The sequence below is a fragment of the Xiphophorus maculatus genome, chromosome 2 (genome assembly GCF_002775205.1).
Source record: "Xiphophorus maculatus strain JP 163 A chromosome 2, X_maculatus-5.0-male, whole genome shotgun sequence".
In the NCBI taxonomy this organism is placed as follows: Eukaryota; Metazoa; Chordata; class Actinopteri; order Cyprinodontiformes; family Poeciliidae; genus Xiphophorus; species Xiphophorus maculatus.
The window spans coordinates 20665128-20687418 of record NC_036444.1 but is presented as its reverse complement, the minus strand read 5'-3'; the positions used below and the strand labels follow the sequence as shown (position 1 = coordinate 20687418).

General features: G+C 39.4%; 1 protein-coding gene across 2 annotated transcripts; it reads left to right on the top strand.

The window, feature by feature from the left end:
• The first annotated feature begins 955 nt into the window (after positions 1-955).
• Positions 956-22241, top strand: LOC102231918 (FYVE, RhoGEF and PH domain-containing protein 6-like). 2 transcript variants are annotated; one of them, XM_023352753.1, is made up of 22 exons: positions 956-1159; positions 3059-3111; positions 3911-5915; positions 7245-7389; positions 7568-7635; positions 9290-9320; positions 12564-12715; positions 13850-14006; positions 14118-14205; positions 14704-14754; positions 15260-15318; positions 15401-15472; positions 15581-15649; positions 16442-16525; positions 16628-16707; positions 16805-16907; positions 17047-17193; positions 18780-18882; positions 19032-19126; positions 21224-21352; positions 21438-21577; positions 21680-22241. In XM_023352753.1, the coding sequence occupies exons 3-22, from the start codon at positions 3913-3915 to the stop codon at positions 21714-21716; spliced, it is 3813 nt and encodes a 1270-aa protein (XP_023208521.1). In that variant the 5' UTR covers positions 956-1159; positions 3059-3111; positions 3911-3912; the 3' UTR covers positions 21717-22241. The 2 variants fall into 2 exon arrangements, with proteins under 2 accessions (XP_023208521.1, XP_014329345.1); XM_014473859.2 differs by lacking the exon at positions 3059-3111.
• Positions 22242-22291: the final 50 nt, after the last annotated feature.

Here is a 22291-nt window from a genome sequence, read left to right as displayed (position 1 = left end):
GGCAAAGGTGCCATTCCTGCAGGACAACACCCTTTATTAAACATTCAGGCAGAGGTGTGGCCCAGTCAAAGTCCAGGCCTAGGTCTAATTAAAAATCTCTGCCGAGACCTGGTCATTTTTGTTTACAGATTATCTCCTTCTACTCGGAGAGAGCAAACATCTTTAGTCATAATATGCAAATTTAGTAGAGACAATAAACTACAGTATTCACATTTTAGATATAAAAATTTAATCATGCATCATTTTTCTTTTGCTTTACAATTATGTGGTACTTTAGTTGGCAAATGACATATAATCACAACAAAATATTTTGAATTAGATGGTTGCCCATGGCAACATGTATACATGTTTAAGGGGGTATATTACACTTGCAAGTATAAGAAGATCTATTAAAATATAACTTATCTGGCTCTTTTTTGTTTCACTTTGACAAGTACCTTTTCTGATCTTACCACTCTTTCGTTTTAATTCCTGTACATCATTTGAACCAACTGACCAGCCTGCAGACAAATAGGCTGCACAACGTGACGACGGCTCTGACAGGAAGAGAAAACACTTTCTGCTTCACACGTCTCACGTAGAAGATAAAATGAAGACGATGTCTGCCAGTCTGATTCCAATCATATTTGTGGCTCCTTAGTCATACTGTTAATATTAGAACTGATGATCTATGTGGAAAGATATGAGACTGGAAATTTACAATGAAACAATACGCTATATGAAAGACAATTTAAAGAAACTATAACCTAATACAACAAGGAAGAGCCTCTAGAGTACACAAAGGGGAAAATAATGTTGTGTTAAATATATATATATATATTTTAATTTCTTTTACGCCCCATATTTATAGCAGTCCAGTTTCTCTCCAGTCACTTTTTGTTTTGGTTGTTGCTGAATTATGTGCCCTCTGGCGCCCCCTAGAGGTCGAGGGAAACATAAAGGAAGTTCATTAAAGCGTCTCAGGTGACAGGAGCGGGTCCATTCTACCGAGTCGAAACATTACGAGTCCTGTTCGATCCGGAGACAGATAAAAATGTCAGCGTTTGACGCGGATAACCTCCGCTGAGCCGACCGTGGAGCTTCTCCGGACATGAAGGATTTGTTTTGGGCTCCAGTTTTCATTTTAAAGGCGAAGTGAATGAGGACAGGTTGAACCCAGGTAAGTGACTGACTTCTTTTTTTTTTTTTTTTGGTAACGCTTTGATTGTGACAGCTGGTCCAACTGAGCCAATACAACCCGAAAAGATTAACTGCTCAGCTTAACTGTATCAATATTACACAGCTGAGAAACAGAGTGTAAGTTTTAGTGGTTTCACCGCCTCTTTTGGAATCTGTATTTTCTTAACTATACTTAGAAATGAGCCATCTGTTATTTTACACGCTTATCCTTGTAGGGTTGCGATGACTTGTAAATTAAGATTAAAAAACCAAAAACAATACCGTTAAAAGATCTTCTAAAGTATAGAATATCTCTGATTTAACAGACTGTTAGAATGAAACTATCAAAGCATCTGACCGCGTTTCTCTCTTTATTTAGGCTGCGGATTAAATACACACATGGAGTTTTTCTTCTTTTTTTTTTTTTTTTATTCCTGAATGATTTATTCTGATTCAGGTGTTCTCATTGTGCCATTGTAAACAAGGAAGTCTGCGACAGCTTCATCCCTTTCTGTCAACATGGCAGAATGTTTTTCTGCCATGCACAGATGATTCAGGGACACTAGTTCAGCCAGATGTGCAAGTTTGTTTTGACGCTCCCTGCACCCCTTCCTCTTCAGCTTGCCTCCAGCTTCTTCATCTCCCATTTCAACTCCTCCTCCTTTGCTTGTTGACATGAGCCATTACTGGGATTATTGTGTTGTGGAGTGGGGTTGCTAAAGAAAGCCATGTGATATTTAAACCGCTTTCGCTGGAGCCCCTTAGGGTTCTTTAGTAGTTGGGATTAGTAGATTTACAGAGTGAGCAGTAAGGCCAATATTTTTATTTTTTTGCCAAACAAGGGTTTGACAGCGTGAGGTGAATAGTGGACAATTCAACATTTCGACTCATATTATCTGGTACTTATATTTGGATCTGATACACAGCTAAGAAGACATTAGTTGAAATATAAAATATAAAATTTTTAGGTGAGGAAATGCCCCCTCAATAACTGATGTTTTGGGTCATTAACTAGATTTTGTCAAGGTGTCGTAGCAGAGAAAATGGTGTCTGGTTGGAATATTTAGGATATTGTCTTTGCGCTTTGTGGATGATATGATTCTGATTACAACTTCAGGCTATTACCTCCAGCATGGACTGGAGCAGATCCAGGCTGAATATGAAACAATCTAGATCAAAACTGGAGACTCTAAATCTAAGGTCATGGTTCTGATGATGTGGACTGTTCCCTCCTGGTTCAGGGTTGATCTCAACCCGAATCAACCAGGTTTACCTTTAACAACCCGGTAGTTAAAGGTAAATATCTTGCAGTTTCAGTCACAAGTGATAACATGATGTAAATCGAGATGGGGAGAGTGGGGGGGTCTTTGTGGGAAGTCATTTCCACTGTGGTGAAAAAAGAGCTTAGCAAAGAGACTAGACTGTCCATTTACAAGTCAGTCTAGATTCTGATGAGACATGGATCATGACTGAAAGAATGAGATTCTGGATACAAGAGGCTGAATTGAGCAGCTGGCTGGACTCATCATCCAGCCAGCTACATCATCGGATGGGGAAGGTTTGCAACTGATGGGGTGCTTCCTCTGCATTGCTCTTTGGAGGCTTTTCTCAGAAATAAGACCCAGAACATGCTGGAAGGGCTGCACTGTATGTATATAACTCTTCTTGGAACAGTACAGCACATTGTGGCACCTTCACTCCTCCCATCCGGAGGTCATTGCTGCCTCCAAAAGTTGTTCTAATCATTTTTTTCCTCACACAGTATTTCTGTCATCAGCTGCTGTTGTCTCTGACTTAGTAACCCAGTGGTTTCTTTGTTTTTTGGGGCATTTCAATTTGTTCACTGGTAATGTCAATGCAGTGACTCAGTTTTCTTGATGTTTTCTTTTTCCACCCACAGACTGCTCACTTCTTTTTATGCTGGTTACATCTTCAGCTAAAAAGTCTCCACAGGTAAACCGCAACTGGGAAAAGACTTTTATCACTTCTTATTTTTTGAGTGCACAGTGGCACAGTTGGTCGCACTGTTGCCTTGCAGCAACAGTTGGGTTCGATTCCCGGCCCGGGGTCTTTCTGCACGGAGTTTGCATGTTCTCCCTGTGCATGTGTGGGTTCTCTCCGGGTTCTCCGGCTGCCTCCCACAGTCCAAAAACAATGACTGTTGGGTTAATTGGTCTCTCTAAATTCTCCCTAGGTGTGAGTGTGCATGGTTGTGTGTCCTGTGTTGCCCTGCGACAGACTGGCAACCTGTCCAGGGTGACCCCGCCTCTCGCCCGGAACGTTAGCTGGAGATCGGCACCAGCACCTCCTAACCCCTCTAAGAGACAACAAGGGTGTTAGAAAATGGATGGATGGATGGATTATTTGAGTAATTAGCATAATGTCAGACATCTGGGCAACACCTGTCTGTCACATGTTCCAATATTTTTCTTCAGTAAAAAATTTGGTATTGCATTCCAAATAAGGCTATATTCAGAGTTGTGGATCAGCTACAGATAGAAATACTTCAAAATAAAAGCTGAAATATTGATCTTGTGCTTTTTTAATATCAAACCCACATGTTTGAACTCCAAAATAAAACCAAAGACATTGGCTTTACTTTGTGTTTGGTTAGGATTTGTACATTGATTCAGCCACATGCTAATTTGTCTGCAATATCTTTCTCTTAAATTATTTGCATACTTCTTTCCAGTTGATGAGATTATTGTCTGGTGTTGTCATTTAAGCTCCCTGTCTACTTTTCTGTCCTCAGGCATGGAAAAGCCACCTGTAGCCCCCAAGCCAAAGTTCATTCCCAAGCAGAGGCCAGTCTTGTCTTCTCCAGTCCCCAAAAGAGATGGCCTCTCGCCTCTGTACCCTGGCCCTCCAAAAAAGGTTAAACCAGCGCTTCCGCCCAAGCCCTGCCTAGCTAAACTTCTCTCTCCTTCAGAATCCAAGCCCCTGATTTGGAAGAGGATGCAACAAGAACCTGCTTTAGAAACCCATCAAAGAGTCACTACTCTTAACTCTCACAATGGAATTTCACATAGTAAGAAGCCAGACTGGGATTATATTATTCCCATTTGCCTGTGCAGCCAAGAAAACTGTGCATGCGTCAAGAACAAGAAACTTGAGCAGGGGGAAAAAGACTTTGAATCATCACACGTAGTAGGTAAGCCAGAAGAAAATCAAAAGACTGTTCCTATACCTCAAGGGTCTCAGGATAACAACCGAGGGAAAACAAACAACACCAAGTCCCAAGTGATGAACAACTCCTCAAGCAATGATCACATCATTAATCATTATGAAGCCAACAGGACCCAAAACCACAACTTTGACTCTTACAGTCTCAGCACTGACAACGGTGTTGGGCCATCTCCCAGATCATCAAGTGAAGGTATAGAGTCCAGTGCAATACATCCAGATGTACGTGGACCAGGACAACAGGCTGGTAGTCTTGGCACAGAGCAAACCAGTGCGTTACAACCCAAACGTGCCCCACCAGTCCTTAGGAAGCCTGGGTTTCCTGTTCCACGGAAACCCAGGAGATATGTCCCTGCCCATCAGGAAAAGGTGGAGAACGACAGGGATGAAACTGCTGTCCAGGAAAAGTGGGAAGCAAGTGTCAAAGAGGTAGAGGTATCAACAGACGGAAAAGGATGCTCATCCTTATCCGTCAGCGAACCCGGCAATGAAAATAGGCCGCCAGTGTTTCTGTCTGCAAGGCGAGCCTGTCCACCACCAGTCCCTCCTTTCAGGAAAAAGCCTTTGCTATCTAACCATTTGAACACACCTTCCCCTTCTATGCAGACTCCGTCTAAGGACATGCGCGTTGAAGATTCGAGCAGGGGCAGCAGCATTTATGAGATAGAGTTATGTGTTGATGGTGAGGTTGACAAGATGCAGAAGAAAGTTATGGATGATCAGGTAGAAAGTAACCATCTGCTTTTTCACACCTTGCTTAAACAACCTGAACTCAAAGATCTTCCAACCACCATTTTGGCAGCAGAGGACAAAAGGATGGAAAACAAAATGCCAAGGAAGCATCGTAGAAACAAAAGCTCATTGGGACTGATTCAGAAGAAGGAAATATTAGAGGGTGAAGGTGTGAATAAGTTAGAAGACTTTGAGGCAAGGCAAGCCAGTACTGCACCAGATGGAGTATCGAAGGACTTGATGAGAAGGGAACTGCCTTTAACTCCTGACGAGAAACTCAGCAAAAAACATGCAGCGGCTGGAAACAATAAGCCTTCTCGTAGTAGCACCGCCAAAAAGAAAGCGAAATCCTTTTCTACTGCTGACTGCAGTCGCTCTGAAGGACAAAGGGGAAATACCTTCAAGAAAATGCTAGAACTGAAGCTCGTCAAGAAGACTCCACCAAAGACGCCAGCAAAACCAGACCGGACTAATGAATCCACTGCGAATAATTTCATACCGGAATCTCACAGGGATCCTTATGTACAGCAGAAATTCCCAGTATTTGTTGGCACTGATAATAATTTCCATCATTCACAAACCGACGTTGAACAGAGTGTTGACGGAGATGAGCTTTACCCTGAACCCAAGGTGTCTCCCATCTACGAGACCATTCCTCTATATGACGATATTCCACAATATGAGAATGTAAATGTGGGAAAGGCTCGCTCTCCTCCAGGTTTCAACACAGAGGGCTGGCCGAGATCTCCTTATGACGATGAGGGGATTTATGAGCTACAGGACCCATATTTCTCTCTTGTGATAAACTCAGAACATCATCAGACACCAACAGAATACCACAGGTAAACTTAAATTTCAGTTCTCTTCATCAATGTGTGCTGCATGATGTCACTGTTAGTTCATCTACAAAATACTTGGGTACTGGCAGAACCTGACTCTTTTATACAGCTTACAAAAACATTAAGGATGACCAATCAAGCGCAAATGTACAAAGAGCTGCAGTAATCTAAACTAGATATAATTAAAACATAAATGTCCAACTCCACAACTGCGCAAGAAGCCTAGGCTGTAATATGGGAACTTATGTTTGTATATCTCAAATGTTTTTGCTAAGCACAGCTACTGTTGAAGAAATGTGGATCAAACTGGATTATTAAAAACGATGATCCTCAAAGAATTGTATAGTAAAATGACAGGAAGAGGAAAGGACTCTTGAGGTATTCCACAGGGATTATTAAGGACTGCGTCCCTTAACAGACAGAAAATGCCAAATTTAATATGGTCTGTGTGTTTGTACTGCTTGTCTACATGTTGCACTAGTATTGCTAGGAATGCATGTGTGCACATAAATAGGAAGAATGAACACAGTAAAAGCCTGTCGGGTTTCTGCTTTGTACAGCCAAACATGCCTCCCTCGTCTTTGTAGTTCAAACTGAGCAACAGATATATACTGAAAGCACTTTGAGCAGATCTCAAAGAATGGTTCATAGGTACGAGCAACAGCTCCTATGAACACAACACAGTATGACCTAAACACTCTGAACTGCTGGCTGTAATGTTTCTGTGCAGTTGTTTTAAGGGTGGTGCCGCCGTTTCAGCTGCAGCGCTCCCCGAGGGAATTGTGGAATTTTAGAGGCATCTTGAAAGCATTTTTTTTTTCCACTGTAATCTTTTTGAACACAGTAAGCTGCAAGCTTACTGATCTCTGTCATGGTTTGTAATTTATGCCTGGTTCATGTTTTCAAGACACCTGTTGGGTTTGGCAGAATCAATCCAAATTAACACTCTCTGACTATATACAAGCAGCTGGACTGGTGTTAGCGGGGCGTGACAGAAGTGATCATTTGTATTTCAGAGGGGTTTCTTTCTTGCATGCTAACTTTGTTCTTGGTTTTTGTTTGTAAAACTTCCTTTCAATTTGAGCATGATATATATATATATATATATAGAAAGAGAGAGAGAGAGAGAGAATAAGCTTTCTCTGTAGCGGACGAGTCATCAGATAATGTGCTGAAGCAAGTGTTATAAATTAAAACCCCCTCTTATCTCGCTCAGTCACTATTTTAATAAGCCAGCTTTCTTTCCTGTTTGCTAACCACGTGTCAAAACATGTCTGTGTGTTATACAGAGTTTGCTAACTTTGTACTAACATTTTCATGCAATTTCAACAGAAACTCTGTTGATGAGGAGGCGGCGTTTATTAGTGATTCTCTCTCCGATGATGACATCGCAGTTAACACCTCCGATGAGGACGATGAAGATGATAGCAGCGTCAATTCAGACAAAGACGACACCGAGCATCCAGCGCCTTGTACGGTGAGGTTCAGACGTCGATAGGTTTGTGTATCCAGTATCACCTCACAGCATTTGTCCTTCCTTTCTTCTCGTTGTTCACTTCAGCACTGAAATGGAAGCTCTGCTTGAATGTGCTCACTGTCTGTAACACAGACATTTTAATGTGCTGAATGAAAGTCTGGTTCTGCATCTTTTATAGGTGCAGAGTGGACAGAAGAAAAGTAAGATACAACACATCGCTACCGAAATCATGACCTCCGAGAGTGTGTGAGTTAAATGTTATTAATCTCTCTCACACATGCTCTCTAGGTTATGTGGTGCCTTGGAAAAGTATTCAACTCCTTTGGACTCTTTAATGTTTTGTTACAACCACAAGCTTATATTCTGTCACAGACTAATGCAGAGTAGCATTGATAGGTGCAGTGTCAACTATCAATGCATAATAATACATGACTTCCAAGTTAGCTTTTTTTTTCTTTTCTTTTTTTTTTACAAAGTGCGACATGCATTTGTAGTCAGCATCCTATACTCTCATTCCATCCAAATTAAAATGTGGTACAACCAATTCTCTTTCATGGGTCACCTAATTAGTATTTAGTGTCCAATTTATTCTCAGAATAAACCCAGGTGCTTTGTGGAGGCCTTAGAGGTTTATTAGAGGACATTAGTGAACAAACAGCAAAACGATGACAGGAATAAAGGCATGGATGTCTACCTAAACTGGCAGGTCAAGCAAGGAAACCAGGAATCAGAGCAGTTTACAATAACTCCATGGTAACTCTGGAGCAGGAGACAGAGCTGAGCTGGGAAAACTGTGGACAGCACAACAATTGGCTGTGCACTCTACAAACCTGGCCTTCATGGAAAACTGTCAAGAAGAAAATCTTTGTTGGAAACGAGAATGGCTGAATGGCTCCGTTCATTTCCTTTGCTAACATTAACAAACTACATCCGTAAACAGGCTACAATTCTAAAACAGTGCAGGAAATCAACATCTTTCACAACTCCTCCTTCTGAATTTCATCTGGGACTAATTGGCCCGGATAAAATTCATCCTGAGAAATTGAGCTCAATGAAGGAAGATGAGAATCTAGTGGAATTGTGTAGAAAGGCAAAGGCCAGGTTATGCTCTCATTAGTTCAGAGCTGTTTTGCCTACATGTAAACTCTGTGTGGCTAAAAACCCAAAACTCAATATAACAAGTTTTACCAAGAATCTTTGGCAAAACTTGAAAATTGATGTGACAGACATTCTCCATCTGTTCTGACATTTTTGTAATGCCGAAAGCTCCATACTGTCTAGATGTGCAAAGCTGGGACACATAGCAAGAGACAACCTGCTTTAGTGCATATGCAAGCCACACTTTTAAGATTTTTACTTCTTGGCAGATTTGAAAACCTGCTTAATTTGACCTTCCAGTTAACAAGTTTGTCCCGCTTGGCCTATCAATGCTCATCATTAGTGGTTGTAATGGGACAACATTTTAAAAAGCAATGAAAACATTTGTATGGAACTTGAAGAGTTTGTATCAACTGTGGTTATTAGCTTTGGTTTTATTTTTAATTTAGTTTTGAGATATATGACTTCCTCTGGATTGCTATATATTTGAGATAGAAATGACTAAATGGAAACAAAATGCAGAAACCAAACAAAAATTTCAAATAATATCCATAGAAGATAAATTTATTTCAGAAACATTTTCCATGAAACGGTTTTGAAGCTGTTTCACTTTATAAATATGCAGGTGATGTATAATGTTAACCTATTTTGAACCAACAGGCCTCATTTGGTTTGGCTCAGTCTTTACAGGGAAATATGTGCCTAAGGTTATTTCTAATACTTGTTTAGTTTTAAAAATAATTAGCTCCTCACTCGCTGATTGCACCCTCATTTACTTTTTCTCCATTCCTGTTTCTTGTAGGTTTGTTGACGTCCTGAAGCTGCTTCATGTTGTAAGTAACCGCACATCCAATCAAAATGGCCTTTTAGTCCACGTAGAACCCCTTTTGTTTTTGTCGTGACAATAACAGAGTCTTGTTAGACCGAGAGCCTCAAAGCTGCCTGAGCTCAGTTTCTCCAGATGGGTTTCATTAGTGACAGAAATGGGGGCACTCCCTAAGCAGCATAACCGCCCTCAGCTTTGTTTTTTCTCATTCCTCTCGGTGTTCCCCGGACTGTCAGTAAACTCAGATGGAAGAAATTTGTTATTTAGACTGACAAACCTCTTCTTTCCTCTAAGGAATTTAATCTTTAATCAAAGGCACAGACAAATGATTATGAGTTTCCTCCACAACATTTCCTGTAAGGTGTTTTTTACAAGTGACAGCGCACATTAAAGAATGCAGGTATTTTGTATATGTTGACCGACAACAACAATCCCCACCCTGTTCCTTCATACCTCGCGTCTTCACTTTTGCCCTGTTTTGTTTAAACCCATAGCGACATGAATACGATTTATTGAATTATTAAGAAAAGCTTTCAGTGAAACTTGCAACACCAAGAATTGACACAGACAGATTTAATTTTCATTAAAAAACTAAAATGTGACTTGATATTTAAGCTAAATAAAACTACTAGCTGCATCTAGTACCATATATTTTGACTAAATATTTACATCAGAGTCCACCTAGTCCAAGGACAAAGAGCATGTTTGAGTTCAGCACATGCCATTGCCTTTATTATTGTCTGTATTGGTGACCAGCTGCACCCTCACAGGCTTTGGGCTCCCTTTTAAATTGTCTCTTTGTCTTAGAGACACATTTGGAAACAGAAAGCCACTGAGGTCACTTGACATACGCCAGTGGCGATAGTCTTTCTTACTTCAAGGCTTGGATGTCTGGAAGATCTTCACTTTGAATTTGGAACTGTTGGACAACTTGGAAAAAGTTCAAGAACAAAAACAGACTCCTGCAGAGCTTCTTTCAAAAATGTACAACTTAGCAGAGCGTACGTTGTAAGAAAAGCATGCATCGCAGCCATTATTTGATGGTCTTCAGGCCTTGAAGTGATTCTATTAGGGCCATTTTTGAATGGACATAGATTTTGGCCTTATTTGTGTCTTGAGACATAGCCAGTTTTATGACCACATGACTGATAACGCCAATGAAAAGCATATTTTGATTTAACTATCGCAACAAGGGCTACGCATCGGAACAGTTGGCAGGACTGTCACATATTGCAGCAAGAAAGTCCTGGGTTTGAAACGAAGCCTCTGGTTTTTCTGCATGCAGTTTGATTATTCTCTCTGATGCATGCGTGGTTTCTCTTTGGGTACTTTGGTTTCCTCCCACAGTCAAAAAACCAGCTAAACAACTACAACTTTTTACTTTTCTTTTTAGGCCATCTGGTAGACAGAGCTTACACCATGGTAACAAATACATCTGTCACAATATAGTGATTTCTTTTTTTTTTAAGTGAAGGGGAAACCCATCTGTATGGCCAAAAATTCAATGGCCATTTTATAGAATCCGGCACACCAAAGTCTTGAAGCTCCGTCTGATGATTTGAGAACGTCTTGAGTGCTGTCATTTTGCCCCTTTACCATTCATGCCTTTTTGTAATTTTGACTGTTTCGTACCCGACTCTCTCAGCCACAAAATGCAGCTTCCTGCCACAGGATGTTTCTTATTGACCATGCTTTAGTTAGTTTTTTTTGTCATTGGGGACGTGCAGCTATAATATGTCATGTCTACTGGCAGAAGGTTACTCAGAGTTCTTGGGTTTGTCTGTCTGTTTGTCTGTCACCAATGGCCTTTATCTCAGAGTTCAGTAGCTAGAAAAAGTGTTAAAGAGAAGTGAAACATTCAGTAAATGTTCCAGGAAAGAAATTAAACCCAAACCATTGAGTGCTTCTAAACTATGGAAAGTTTAATATGTATGAAACCATCATTTTTTAAAAGTTTAATGCCAGTAATCAGCACATCCCTAGTCAGATGTCTGTCGGAGTCGTAAGAGTAAAGTGATCCAAATGAAAATCTGGATCAGAATAACTTGAAATATGATGTTTTGCAAATTCCTTCGAAAATGATACATTATTGAATTAACTTATACATGAGATTTGAGCATTTTTGGCTATTCATATGGATACTGAAATAAAAAGAAATCTAAACTGATAGATGTAGGTTCAGGCGAATGGGTGAGAAATAGTTTTACATGTATGAAGGGACAAAATGGAGGCCAGTTCTAAATCTCACAATGTTACGGTGGACAATTTTCTTACTTATTAAATGAAAACTTTTAAATTATTTACCATTCATTTCATACAAATTTATTTTTCTTTACGTTGAGTCTGAACCTTTTGGGAACAGAAAAAAAAACCCCAAAACAAACATACTTGCTTTTCCCCCCATTGTTGTATTTTTTACATCCTTATTTTCTAAAACGTACATGCAACCTCGTAGTTGATATTTGCAGGAGAAGAACGGTTATGAAATGAGAGCATAGTTGGGCTGAATCATGTGCACATGAACGGGAAGTGGTTAAATCCCTGATATCTGCGGAGGAAGAATGTCCAGTAATGCAGAACAGTCACATATTCAGATCTGGTGTTTGGAGAACAAGCAAAACGAAAAATCAAAATCCACCAAATAGAACACCACAGCAGTTTGTTGGCCTTGTTATGGAGTTTTAACACAATTATTTACTCTCAGTTATCGGTTTTCTCTGCAGAGTCGTCTCTTTTTTATCCCCTTTCCCTAATTTGCTGCCGCAACATTTCCATGTGACCCAACTTTTTCTGCATCAGCTGTTGGAGCAGAAAATGTTCACCACAGGAGTTGTTGTTTTTCCTGGCACTTAGACTAAAAAGCAGTTTTATTTGCCACCTGCCCTATAAACCACTTAAAAGATGCCACGTCATCTGAAAGATTTGTTTAGTGACGCCTCTGGCTTCTCTGCCCTCTTGTTTCAGCCTTGAGTCATAGTTTTGGGAAATGTAAGACTTCTTAATGTGTAATCAGCTTGAGATGTAGCCAGTGACTTCCTCTTTGGTCTTCTTTTAAATGGAAAACTTTAGTATGGCTGAGTCAGCTTTAAGGCAAGGGTTAGTGATTTACAGGACGTTCAATGCCTGAACCTATGTAGTAACTCAAACCAGATTTACAGGCGCCTTATTCAGCATAATCCTGTCTTTTATGTGTGTGTGTGTGTAACATCAAATTCCTGAATTTGATGTTATCTGCGTCTCTGACCAACAGGACTTCCGTGAGGCCGTGCACAAGGCATCTCGTCAGAACGGGAAGCCCGTGATTGAGGAACGTCATCTCAATCAGATCCTGTACTATCTCCCTCAGCTCTATGAACTCAACCAGGATCTGCTTAAAGAGCTGGAGCAGAGAGTTGCCAACTGGTATAAAGTTACTTTATATTTATGAATTTTTAGATGCACAAATGTGTGTGAGTCCCTTTAATATCAAACCCACCTAAGGCTGTGAATTTGACTAAAAGTCAGACTTTACAGCAGCAGTTTTGTTGCTGCTACATAGATGTTCCTACTGTCCAACACCTGGTCAGTGAAATTGGACAATAACAGTCCAATGTCATTAACCAGATCAGTCACGTGTTTTTGATTGCAATTATATCCATGCAATGATGAATAAGTTATTAATGCAAGTAATAAAATAAATCGGGTCATTTATTGTGTAAAAGTACAGGTGACCATTGTCTAAGGATGAAGGCATTAGGCAACATGCAAGTGGAGAAAATAATTAACTCATAAAAATAAGCCAAGTTGTTAGCATGAAGACCCATCGTGGTTGAAAAAAATTGAGGTTATGATTTCTAAACTAACACACTGACTGGACGAGAGAGAAACTGTGCAGCTGATGAGAGCGAGATTGTTGTTTTGGGACATAAGGGCCACATCAGGTGACCCCCAAACATTGATTTAAAGCCATATTTCTCTGTGAAGAATGGTTGTTCAGGTATCATCATAGGCACGCGTTTCTTCAACAATTAATCTTTCATGTTGCTTGTCAGGGACCAGTTCAAACGCATCAAAATACTTGAACTGGCCATGTTGTGTTTTTTACTCTGAAGAGATGGTGTGTTTGGAATGAGCATTTGAGCAAGACAACAACCCCAAAAACACCAGCAAGCAAGTAACGTCTAGTTTCCATACCAATAAGACTGGCTTTGTAGAATGGCCAAAAAACTTCCATGAAATAGAAACCATGATGCCTCTGCAGCAAAACCAAGAACTGCAAAGGAATTGTGGGAGTTAGTCCAGTGGTCCTGGGCTGGAATACCGGCTTACAGGTGACACAGATCTGTCAGCTCCGTTCAAAAGATACGTGAAGCAGTTCTCAGGCACTTTAGATAAACAGATAAATACTAAGTCGGAGTTAATCAGGAAAACGAAATCTTCAAGCATTTTTCAGTTTTAATTTTTGAGATTGTAAAGAAATATGCAGGCAATGGTAACCACCGGAACGTCAGCAACCTCCTAATTAGATCGAGTTGACTCGGTTTGTCTCGTTTACAGGGATGAGAGTTCTCAGGTGGCTGATATCTTCCTGAAGAAAGGGCCCTATCTAAAGATGTACTCCACTTACATCCGCGAGTTCGACAAGAATGTGGCCCTACTAGTAGAGCAGAGTAAGAAGAACTCTGCATTCGGCGCTGTGGTTAAAGAATTTGAGGTAATCCTGCTGGCCAAACCAGTCTGGGGAGGTGTATCTGTGTTGGTGGCTTTACATTGTTTGTGTCAGAATATAATAGAAGGATGTCTCTTTTTTTTTCGTTTTATTAAGACGAGTCCTCGCTGTGCCAACCTAGCTGTGAAGCATTACCTGCTGAAGCCAGTTCAGAGGATCCCTCAGTACCAGCTGCTGCTCACAGGTACGTCCAACACAAATATCTTCATCTACTATTGAGTGACAAGGTCTTTTTGCATTCATTTTGCTTAAAAATTTATCATTGTTGTGGAATATCAACTGTTTGTGTCTAACCAGCCTTCAAGGTTTCATCTTCTACCCCATTCTGCCCTCTAGTGTCCAAAACTTAAAAGTTAGTTCACTTCAACAGTCCACCTATTATTAAGGATCTGCCCAAATCAGATTTAGTGACATAACAGAAGCTTTCGAAGTGTTTTGTGCGTCAAATGGATCAAGTCCAAAAATGTGAACAATTCTCCAGGCGTCACTTGCTCTTGTGTTGTGTAATTACATTACATAAGGACCTGCAGACCCTTTCACCCAGGATTGTATTTCCACAACATTCCTGGAATTTACATCTCCAAAAGGCGATTAGTTGAAACCCGGAGTGGTATTTCAAGTTTTCCCTTCATGCGCCTTTGCTGTTGATCCTGACTCTAAAATCGTTTTTCCTCTTTTGCAGAGTACCTAAAAAATCTGTCAGTGGACTCAGATGACTACAAAGATACAGAAGGTAAACTCACAGCCGTGTTTTATTACGTAATGTAAAATTAAGTTCTTCGCAAAGGTATTCATATTGTATAGCTTTTTTTCCCCTCCATTATGTGATATTACAGCTACAAACTGCAATGTTTCTTAATGGGATTCTATGTGCTGGTCCATAATCATAAAGTGGAAGGAAAATGCCAGTGGATATAAATTTGTAAGTCTAAGACAAATTCCTAATTGGATTTAGGTCTGGACCCCTCTAGCACATCAATATAACTTGATCTAAACCATTTACTTGTGGCTTTTTGGAGAAGGTTAAAGAAGGTTTAGGAAAGGTAAAGGGCTCTTGGTCAGCTTAACCATCTTCCTATCAAGCCTGGCCGCCCTGCGATGAATATTAAAAAATGACCTATTTGACAAATTGTGAAGGGAACTGCTTTGAATGGATTATATTGAGCAAGGCACTGTGTGATAATCAATGCGTTTCATCTGAAAACACAAATTAAAACACGTTTTCTCAATCCAACCAGCTGCCCTATCTCTTGTGAAAGAGGTGGCCAACCATGCCAATGACATCATGAAACATGGGGTGAGAGCTGCATCAAAACACATATGGGAATTTTGATAACATAAATATGAAACGCCTGTTAATGTTGCTGCTTTCATTCCAGGATAACTTCCAGAAGCTGGTTCAGGTCCAGTGTCGTCTGAACGGCAACCATGAGATCGTCCAACCAGGACGGGTGAGATACCGAAGAATCGGTTTTAGTCTTCACGTTTTATGAATAAAAACGGTTGGACCAAAGCAGCTAAATTAAATAAACATGTTTTCTCTGGTGTTTATGCTCCAGAGCTTTATCAAAGAGGGCGTCCTGATGAAGCTGTCCAGGAAGGTCATGCAGCCCAGAATGTTCTTCCTGGTAGAGTACACTGCTACCTCCTTCATATTTGTTGTTTTTTTGGGTAATAAAAAGTAATGCAAGCACAAATATGCTGCTTATCTCAACCAGTTCCACAATCAGTCCAAAAAGAAAGGCTTTCCCCCCCCAAATGCAGCAGAACATTTTGTGATTTAAGTAACACTGTGGTCTAATATAAGGAGCTTATGTGTCAGAATTAAGCTGACAACAAAGAACTACTCTATTTTTTTAAGTACCATGTAGGCATTCAGCCTAAAATTAATCTTCCCTTTAATTCCTCTCCTCTCTGCCTTGTCGATTAGTGCTATTATAAATTAGATTACTATATGATAAGTAAGTAATTCACTATTATTTAACGCTTTATTAAATGATGTAATCTTTCAATATTGGAATTTTATAACAACCTCAAGTGGTAGACATATTTTCCTACATAAGATCAGAAAAAAGTCCTCAAAAGTCTTTGATTTATCAAACCGAAATCATATCCAAACAGGAAGATTGCCAATATTTAAGCATGAGGTTTCAAAAATCATTCAACCAGGATCACATTAATAAATGGAGCACCATAATTAAAACTTCAACTTGTCCTAAAATAGGATTCCACATGATAAATCTGTCAGCTAGGTGGAAAAAAAAAAAGAATCGCTCTTCATATTCTGAGTCTGTAGAGAACCCAAAGTTACTCCGCTGCAAATCTCGGTGGTGACATAAGAGAACAAGAAACCGCTACATCCATTATGCTACATAATGGATGTAAAACGTCTGCCTTTTTTTTTTTTGTCTGTCTTTCAGCTTAGCGACGTGTTGTTGTACACCACCCCTGTTCAGTCAGGCCAGTACAAGCTTAAAAACATGCTGTCTCTGGCTGGGATGAAGGTGAGAGCTTCGCCTTTTTCTTCCATCCTTCATGTAATCACATTCATACGATCTTGATGAGTTTCAGGCTGCTAAAGCCGTTCACAATGCTAATAATTGCAGGTTAGCAAACCCAGTCAAGAGGCCTATCAGAATGAGCTGAACATAGAAAGTGTGGAGCGCTCCTTTATTCTCTCTGCAAGGTAAGTTCGAAAAAGGCTTTTTGTTCTCAATCCATCACCAATATGAGATCACTCTGTTGGTTTTATGTGGAGGGTTTTACCTTTTCTCTTTTTAAAGTTCGGCTGCAGAGCGAGATGAATGGCTCAAGACTATTTCCTCTGCAATCAGTGAATATACAAAGAAGAAAATTAGCTTTATATCTAATAATAAGCCAGCTGAGGTAAGAACATTTTTCAGCGTACGCTTTTCTGTTTTGTGATCTAAAATCCTAAGTCACTGTGATTTAAACACTCAGACTTTAGCGTGCATGATTCAACAGCGAGTGGGAACTTCAATGCATCATTTTTGCTTTCATCCAGGAAAATTTGGGCGAAAGCGTTGATGGTCCACCTTTGGGATCCACAGCCCCCATTTGGATCCCGGACACACGGACCACCATGTGCATGATCTGCACTTGTGACTTTACCCTGACATGGAGGAGGCACCACTGCCGTGCATGTGGAAAGGTTCGTGGACAAATACATGCAGGATTTTCTTTTAATTTTTTTTTTTATTTCTACTCTTTAAGGACAAGTATAATTTCTGAAATCATTTTTTATTGACAAATAAGAACTATAGATTGGCCTTTTCAACAGAACTATGCAGCTGTTTTATACATCCAGTAGAAAATGTGTGGTGCCTTGCAAAAGTATTTGTATACATTCTTGACTTAACACAAAGTGGTGTGTAGATGTGAAATGGTAGGAAGTGACATGTTATATATGTTTACAAATGAACATCTAAATAGTTTTGCATTCTTAACCATCATCTAATGCTCCAAAATAATACCCAGTGCAACCAGTCAAATAATTAACGAACAGAGTTCAAAATGAGTTTTGTTACAGCATTATGGTAACACAGGAATAAACCTTTGCAAACATTTTAAGCAGAATTAGCTTTTAAAACAATTTCCCTGGCTTTGAAAGTCGTACAGAGTTCTGTTTCATCAACAAAGGTCAAAAGCACCATGGTAATAATGTGTGGAGGAATACACATTGTTCTGAACAAACTTTTCCCACAGTGAAACACAGTGGTGGGAGCATCATGCTGTGGGGATATTTTTCTACAGCAGTCATAGAAAAAGTGATCAGAGTTGAGGAGAAGATTAATGGAGTTAAAATCAGGACAGTCCTGGAAACTAAGTTAGTCTGGAAAATACTTGTTCCGATCCCAGCATGACAACATCCTTACACCCAAAGCCGAGCTTCACTGGAAAGGTTTAAATCATAACCTAAAATGGCCCATCCAAAGTCCAGACCTATGGCTGAATAAGGATCTTACTTAAAAATGGATATTTTTGGATGCTCTTTCTTCAACCTACAGCTATTTTGCAAAGAAAAAAGGCAAAATAGTTGTAGGTTTCTAGATGTGAAAAGTGGGACGAAACAGATGATTAGATGAAATTATTGAGCTGAAACTACTTTGTGTTGATCTTTCATAAGAAGTTGGATCAAAACACATTGAAGTTATTATTTTATTTTAAATGTAAAGAGGTTGCAGGGTGTATGTTTACTTTGGTAGGACACTGCAAGGGAAACCCTGAGAAAATTAAAAGGGAGATTTTGTTTTGGAGATTTTTAAAGAGCTGTTTTGTGAAGTAAGAGGTAATTAATTAGCTGTTATAAAAAGATGTAATTTCAGTGTTAGCTTGTTTGGAAAGTAAGTAACATTCCTAACAAGCTAACATTATTTGACTGAGTGAAATGACATCAACTCTGACAATGACTTGTTAGGAAAACAGTAGCCTAAGTGTTCATATCACAGAGACTTCTACCTACCTGATTTAAACATTTTCAGTTTGTCGGCTAAAGTCTGCTAAAACAGATGTTGTATGGCTGATTAGCTTGTTAGCTTCCCCTACTACTTATGTACTTTTCCACAGTTCCAGTGATATGACATCTTTCTGCTACATGTAAGGGAACTATTGCTGTTTAATAACATATCAAAACTTCCAAACTGACAATTAAAGTGCTTAAATAAAACAACGAAACAGATTTATGTATTAGCATTTATAACATGTGACCGAAATGTTTTTGCGGTTTCATCCCCTCAGGTGGTTTGCCAGGCTTGTTCCTCCAATAAACACGGTCTTGCATATCTAAAGAAGCAGTCAGCACGAGTGTGTGACCAGTGCTTCGACATTCTTCAACATAAAAGTAAGCCTGAACATGTTTAGAGTCATTGCTTTCAATCTGATACCATTCTTGCATATTCTTCTACACTCTCAGGTTGTCATATATCCCTAAAACAGACACCGGAGGTTCATAAACATGTTCTCAGAGTTAAAGCACTTTCTGTTCAACAGGTGAAATTGCCTCAGCAGCAACATTGTCACCTGGAAGCAAGGCAACAGTTGCATTTAACAGGAAACATAAGAGGATACCAGCGGCCCTGAAGGAGGTACTAATGCTTTATCCTGATTTGAATTAGGCGATATATCGAGTGTACTCGATGTATCCCAATATTTTCAGTTTGCAATAGTTAAAATGGCTATATCGCAACCATCGAGTATAAATTGTCGTTCAAATAATAAACTTTATCCGACACCCTATGAATGCATCACTAGTCCCTCCCGCCTCCCAACTTGAAATATTTCCACCAATCACGCTGCGGAGAAAACAAACAGCGAGAGTTTGAGGCGAGCGGCTGAATGAGACGGTAACTGAAGAGGAATCACATAAACTCTGTTAATTCCGAAGAGAAACGGCGCTGAACCAAAAAGTTGGCAGTGGTTTTTACATGGAGGATTTTGAACAAAATGAGGTAATTTGCGAAACATGCTATAAAACTATTGCGACAAAAGGTTGTATCACAAATTAATTTCACCGCCTAATCAGACTATTCTTTTCCATGCCGTTTCCGCGCCGCCGCGGCGGAACTATTTCGTTAAAGTGAAACCTGGAGATGTAGGTATGATTCGTTTAGTGATCTGTAATGGGAATAATAACTCAAAACCGCTCATTCTTTTTTCTGTTCTTTGTCGGCTTTACTATACACGCAAACTCGTTGCCATAGCAACTGACAACAATGCAACTTTATCAGGATTCAGCACCAAAAACACTCAAACATTACCCCCACACAGAGCAGAACATTCAGTTCGTTACAGTTTTATGCTTTTGGACTTGATGTGCATTTTGGGATTATTAATAAGTGATCATCTCTGTGGTAGATTAGCTGCTGGTGCCATTAGCCACAGCGGTGGCTTATTAGCTAATTTAAACACCTGCTTTACTGATGCTCTGTCAGTTTGTGTGTAGGTCGCCTTTTTATTTTTAAGCTGAACCAAGACACACCTTATTCCACAGCACATATATTTGTTAAGTTTGTCAAAGTCAAGCACAGCTGAACTACTTCCCTCTCCCTCGCTATTTTTTTTCTCTTAATTAAAACTTATTTCTCACCTTGTTATCTAGTCATAGTGTAGACAGTTCATAGCAAAACACTGCATCCCTTTTTATATGAGCTTACATTTAAGTCTGGCAGGGAAATGGGGGCGGGAACTTGCGTGGGTGACACCATGCTGCAAGGAGTATAGTTTAAAATAACATTGGAGCTCATTTAAGAATACCGTGATATATATCGTGATATAGCAAGAATATATCAGGATATTACATTTTCCTCATATCCCCCAGCCCTAATTTGAATGACACTTTGTTCATACAGTGCTTCGCAAAAGTATTCATGCTCCATGTTTATTATGTCTTGCAATGAAAGAAGTGTGCCTTAATAATCAGCAGCCTTAATAATCTGAGGAACCTAACTTATTATCAATTTTGTAAAACTAAGGAAGAAAAAGTTAACTTATTATGCTTTATAAATACAAATGTATGAAAAGCTGTTTGTTTTTTGGTAAAAGTTTTCTTTTTAGTTTTTAGGGCAAAGAAGAAAAATACTTTTAGAACCACGGAGAGAAAATGTTGAGAGGAACTTATCAGTTCCTTCCATTTCTGTCAAGAATTATCCAAAAAGAACAAGCATGCATTTGATGCATATATTAACTAAAAACTACTAAAACTAGCCTTTTTATTCTTTATACCTTCAAAAATTATGTGGTACAATATAAGTTTTAGCCAAGGTTATTCAGAGCTTGTGTGGAAGACCTAAAAAGCCACATGTGCTTTAGAGCCACAAGCTGCACTGTTTTGTGATAGATCAATGCAAAGTAGAAGCAAACCTACACAAATTAATTCACAAATAAAAATCTGCAATATGCGCCATCCGTTTTGTATCAGGCCCTTTATTACTCTGATACAGCAAAATAAAACCTTAATCTTTAATTGCCTTGTATACATTTCAATAAAATACATTGGAAGTTGGGGATAAATCACGTTTGTATACTTTTAAAGGGCACTCTGCAGAAAACACACAACACAATTATGAATATTCACTTTTTCAAATGTGCTTTGAGGACTGAAACTAAAATAGCTTGTTATACTGTCACAACACAAGAGCTTTTTTTTAATTTAGACCTAAAAACTCACTTTTTTTTTGTCTCAGGTGTCCGCAAACACGGATAATTCCTCCATGAGTGGATATCTGCAGAGGACCAAGCACAATAAGAAGCAGGGGAAGAGGCTGTGGTTTGTCATTAAAGACAAAGTCCTATACACGTACGCTGCTAGTGAGGTAGGCACATCTCCCCGTGTTCATCCGATGCAGAAAGATACGTGAACTAGCCTGATATTTACCTTTGTTTTGGTTCTACCTCCAGGATGTGGCAGCCTTAGAGAGTCTGCCCCTGTTGGGCTTCGTGTTAGAAGTGGATTCCTCTCAGAAGCAGCAGTTTAAGCTCGTCCACAAAAACATACTTCACTACATTTTCAGGGCAGACGATGTGCAAACAGCCCAAAGGTATGTGCAGCAGAAAAGATAAATGCAGCTTGCTGTGGCACACTGAGACAGCAGTGATTTCAAAAATATTTGCTCCTTTTTTGTCGTTTGTTTTGTGAATAGATGGATCGACACGTTCAAAGAGGCAGTCGTGTTGTAACATCTGTTGAAGATCTCTGAGTGGACGGGTTTGTATTTTACCTCAGTGCTCCATAGCTTTTACAAAGAAGAAAAAAGTCTTCTGGAGGCACAATTTTAGTTGAAGTGACTTTTTTCCCTCCATTTTTATCTTGTTAGATTTTTTAAATTCCTGTAAATGTTATTTTTATATATGAGCAAATTTCTTTGCCTACAGGATTTATGGTATTTCATTGAGTACTAATAGTATTCAATAATGTCAGGCTCTCGTCTCGCACTTTATGACTTGTTAATGATGGCTGCAAATTTATGAAAAATATTGGACCTATGCTCTGTTCTAACTTTAAAAGGTCGAAACAAATCGTGCAAAGGTTGTTTGTTGTTGCCTGACACCACACTGTCACTATATAAGATGCTACACATTTTCAACACCCACTGTAAAAAAATATATATATATTGTAAATATTTTGCACTTATGTCACTTAAAACTATGTACATGTAGAATTTTGCATGTAAACTGAGAAAAATAAAATCAAACTTCTGTGAATATTTGTATCATTGCTTTTCACTTTACTGCACTGTATGCAAGGGTAAACA

Excerpts from the sequence above, each read along its gene's own strand:
- LOC102231918 (XM_014473859.2), top strand. The coding sequence starts at position 3,913 with ATGGAAAAGCCACCTGTAGCCCCCAAGCCAAAGTTCATTCCCAAGCAG. Across the intron at positions 14,007-14,117 it reads CTGTGGTTAAAGAATTTGAG|ACGAGTCCTCGCTGTGCCAA; the intron begins GTAATCCTGCTG and ends CGTTTTATTAAG. Across the intron at positions 17,194-18,779 it reads ACTGCCGTGCATGTGGAAAG|GTGGTTTGCCAGGCTTGTTC; the intron begins GTTCGTGGACAA and ends TCATCCCCTCAG.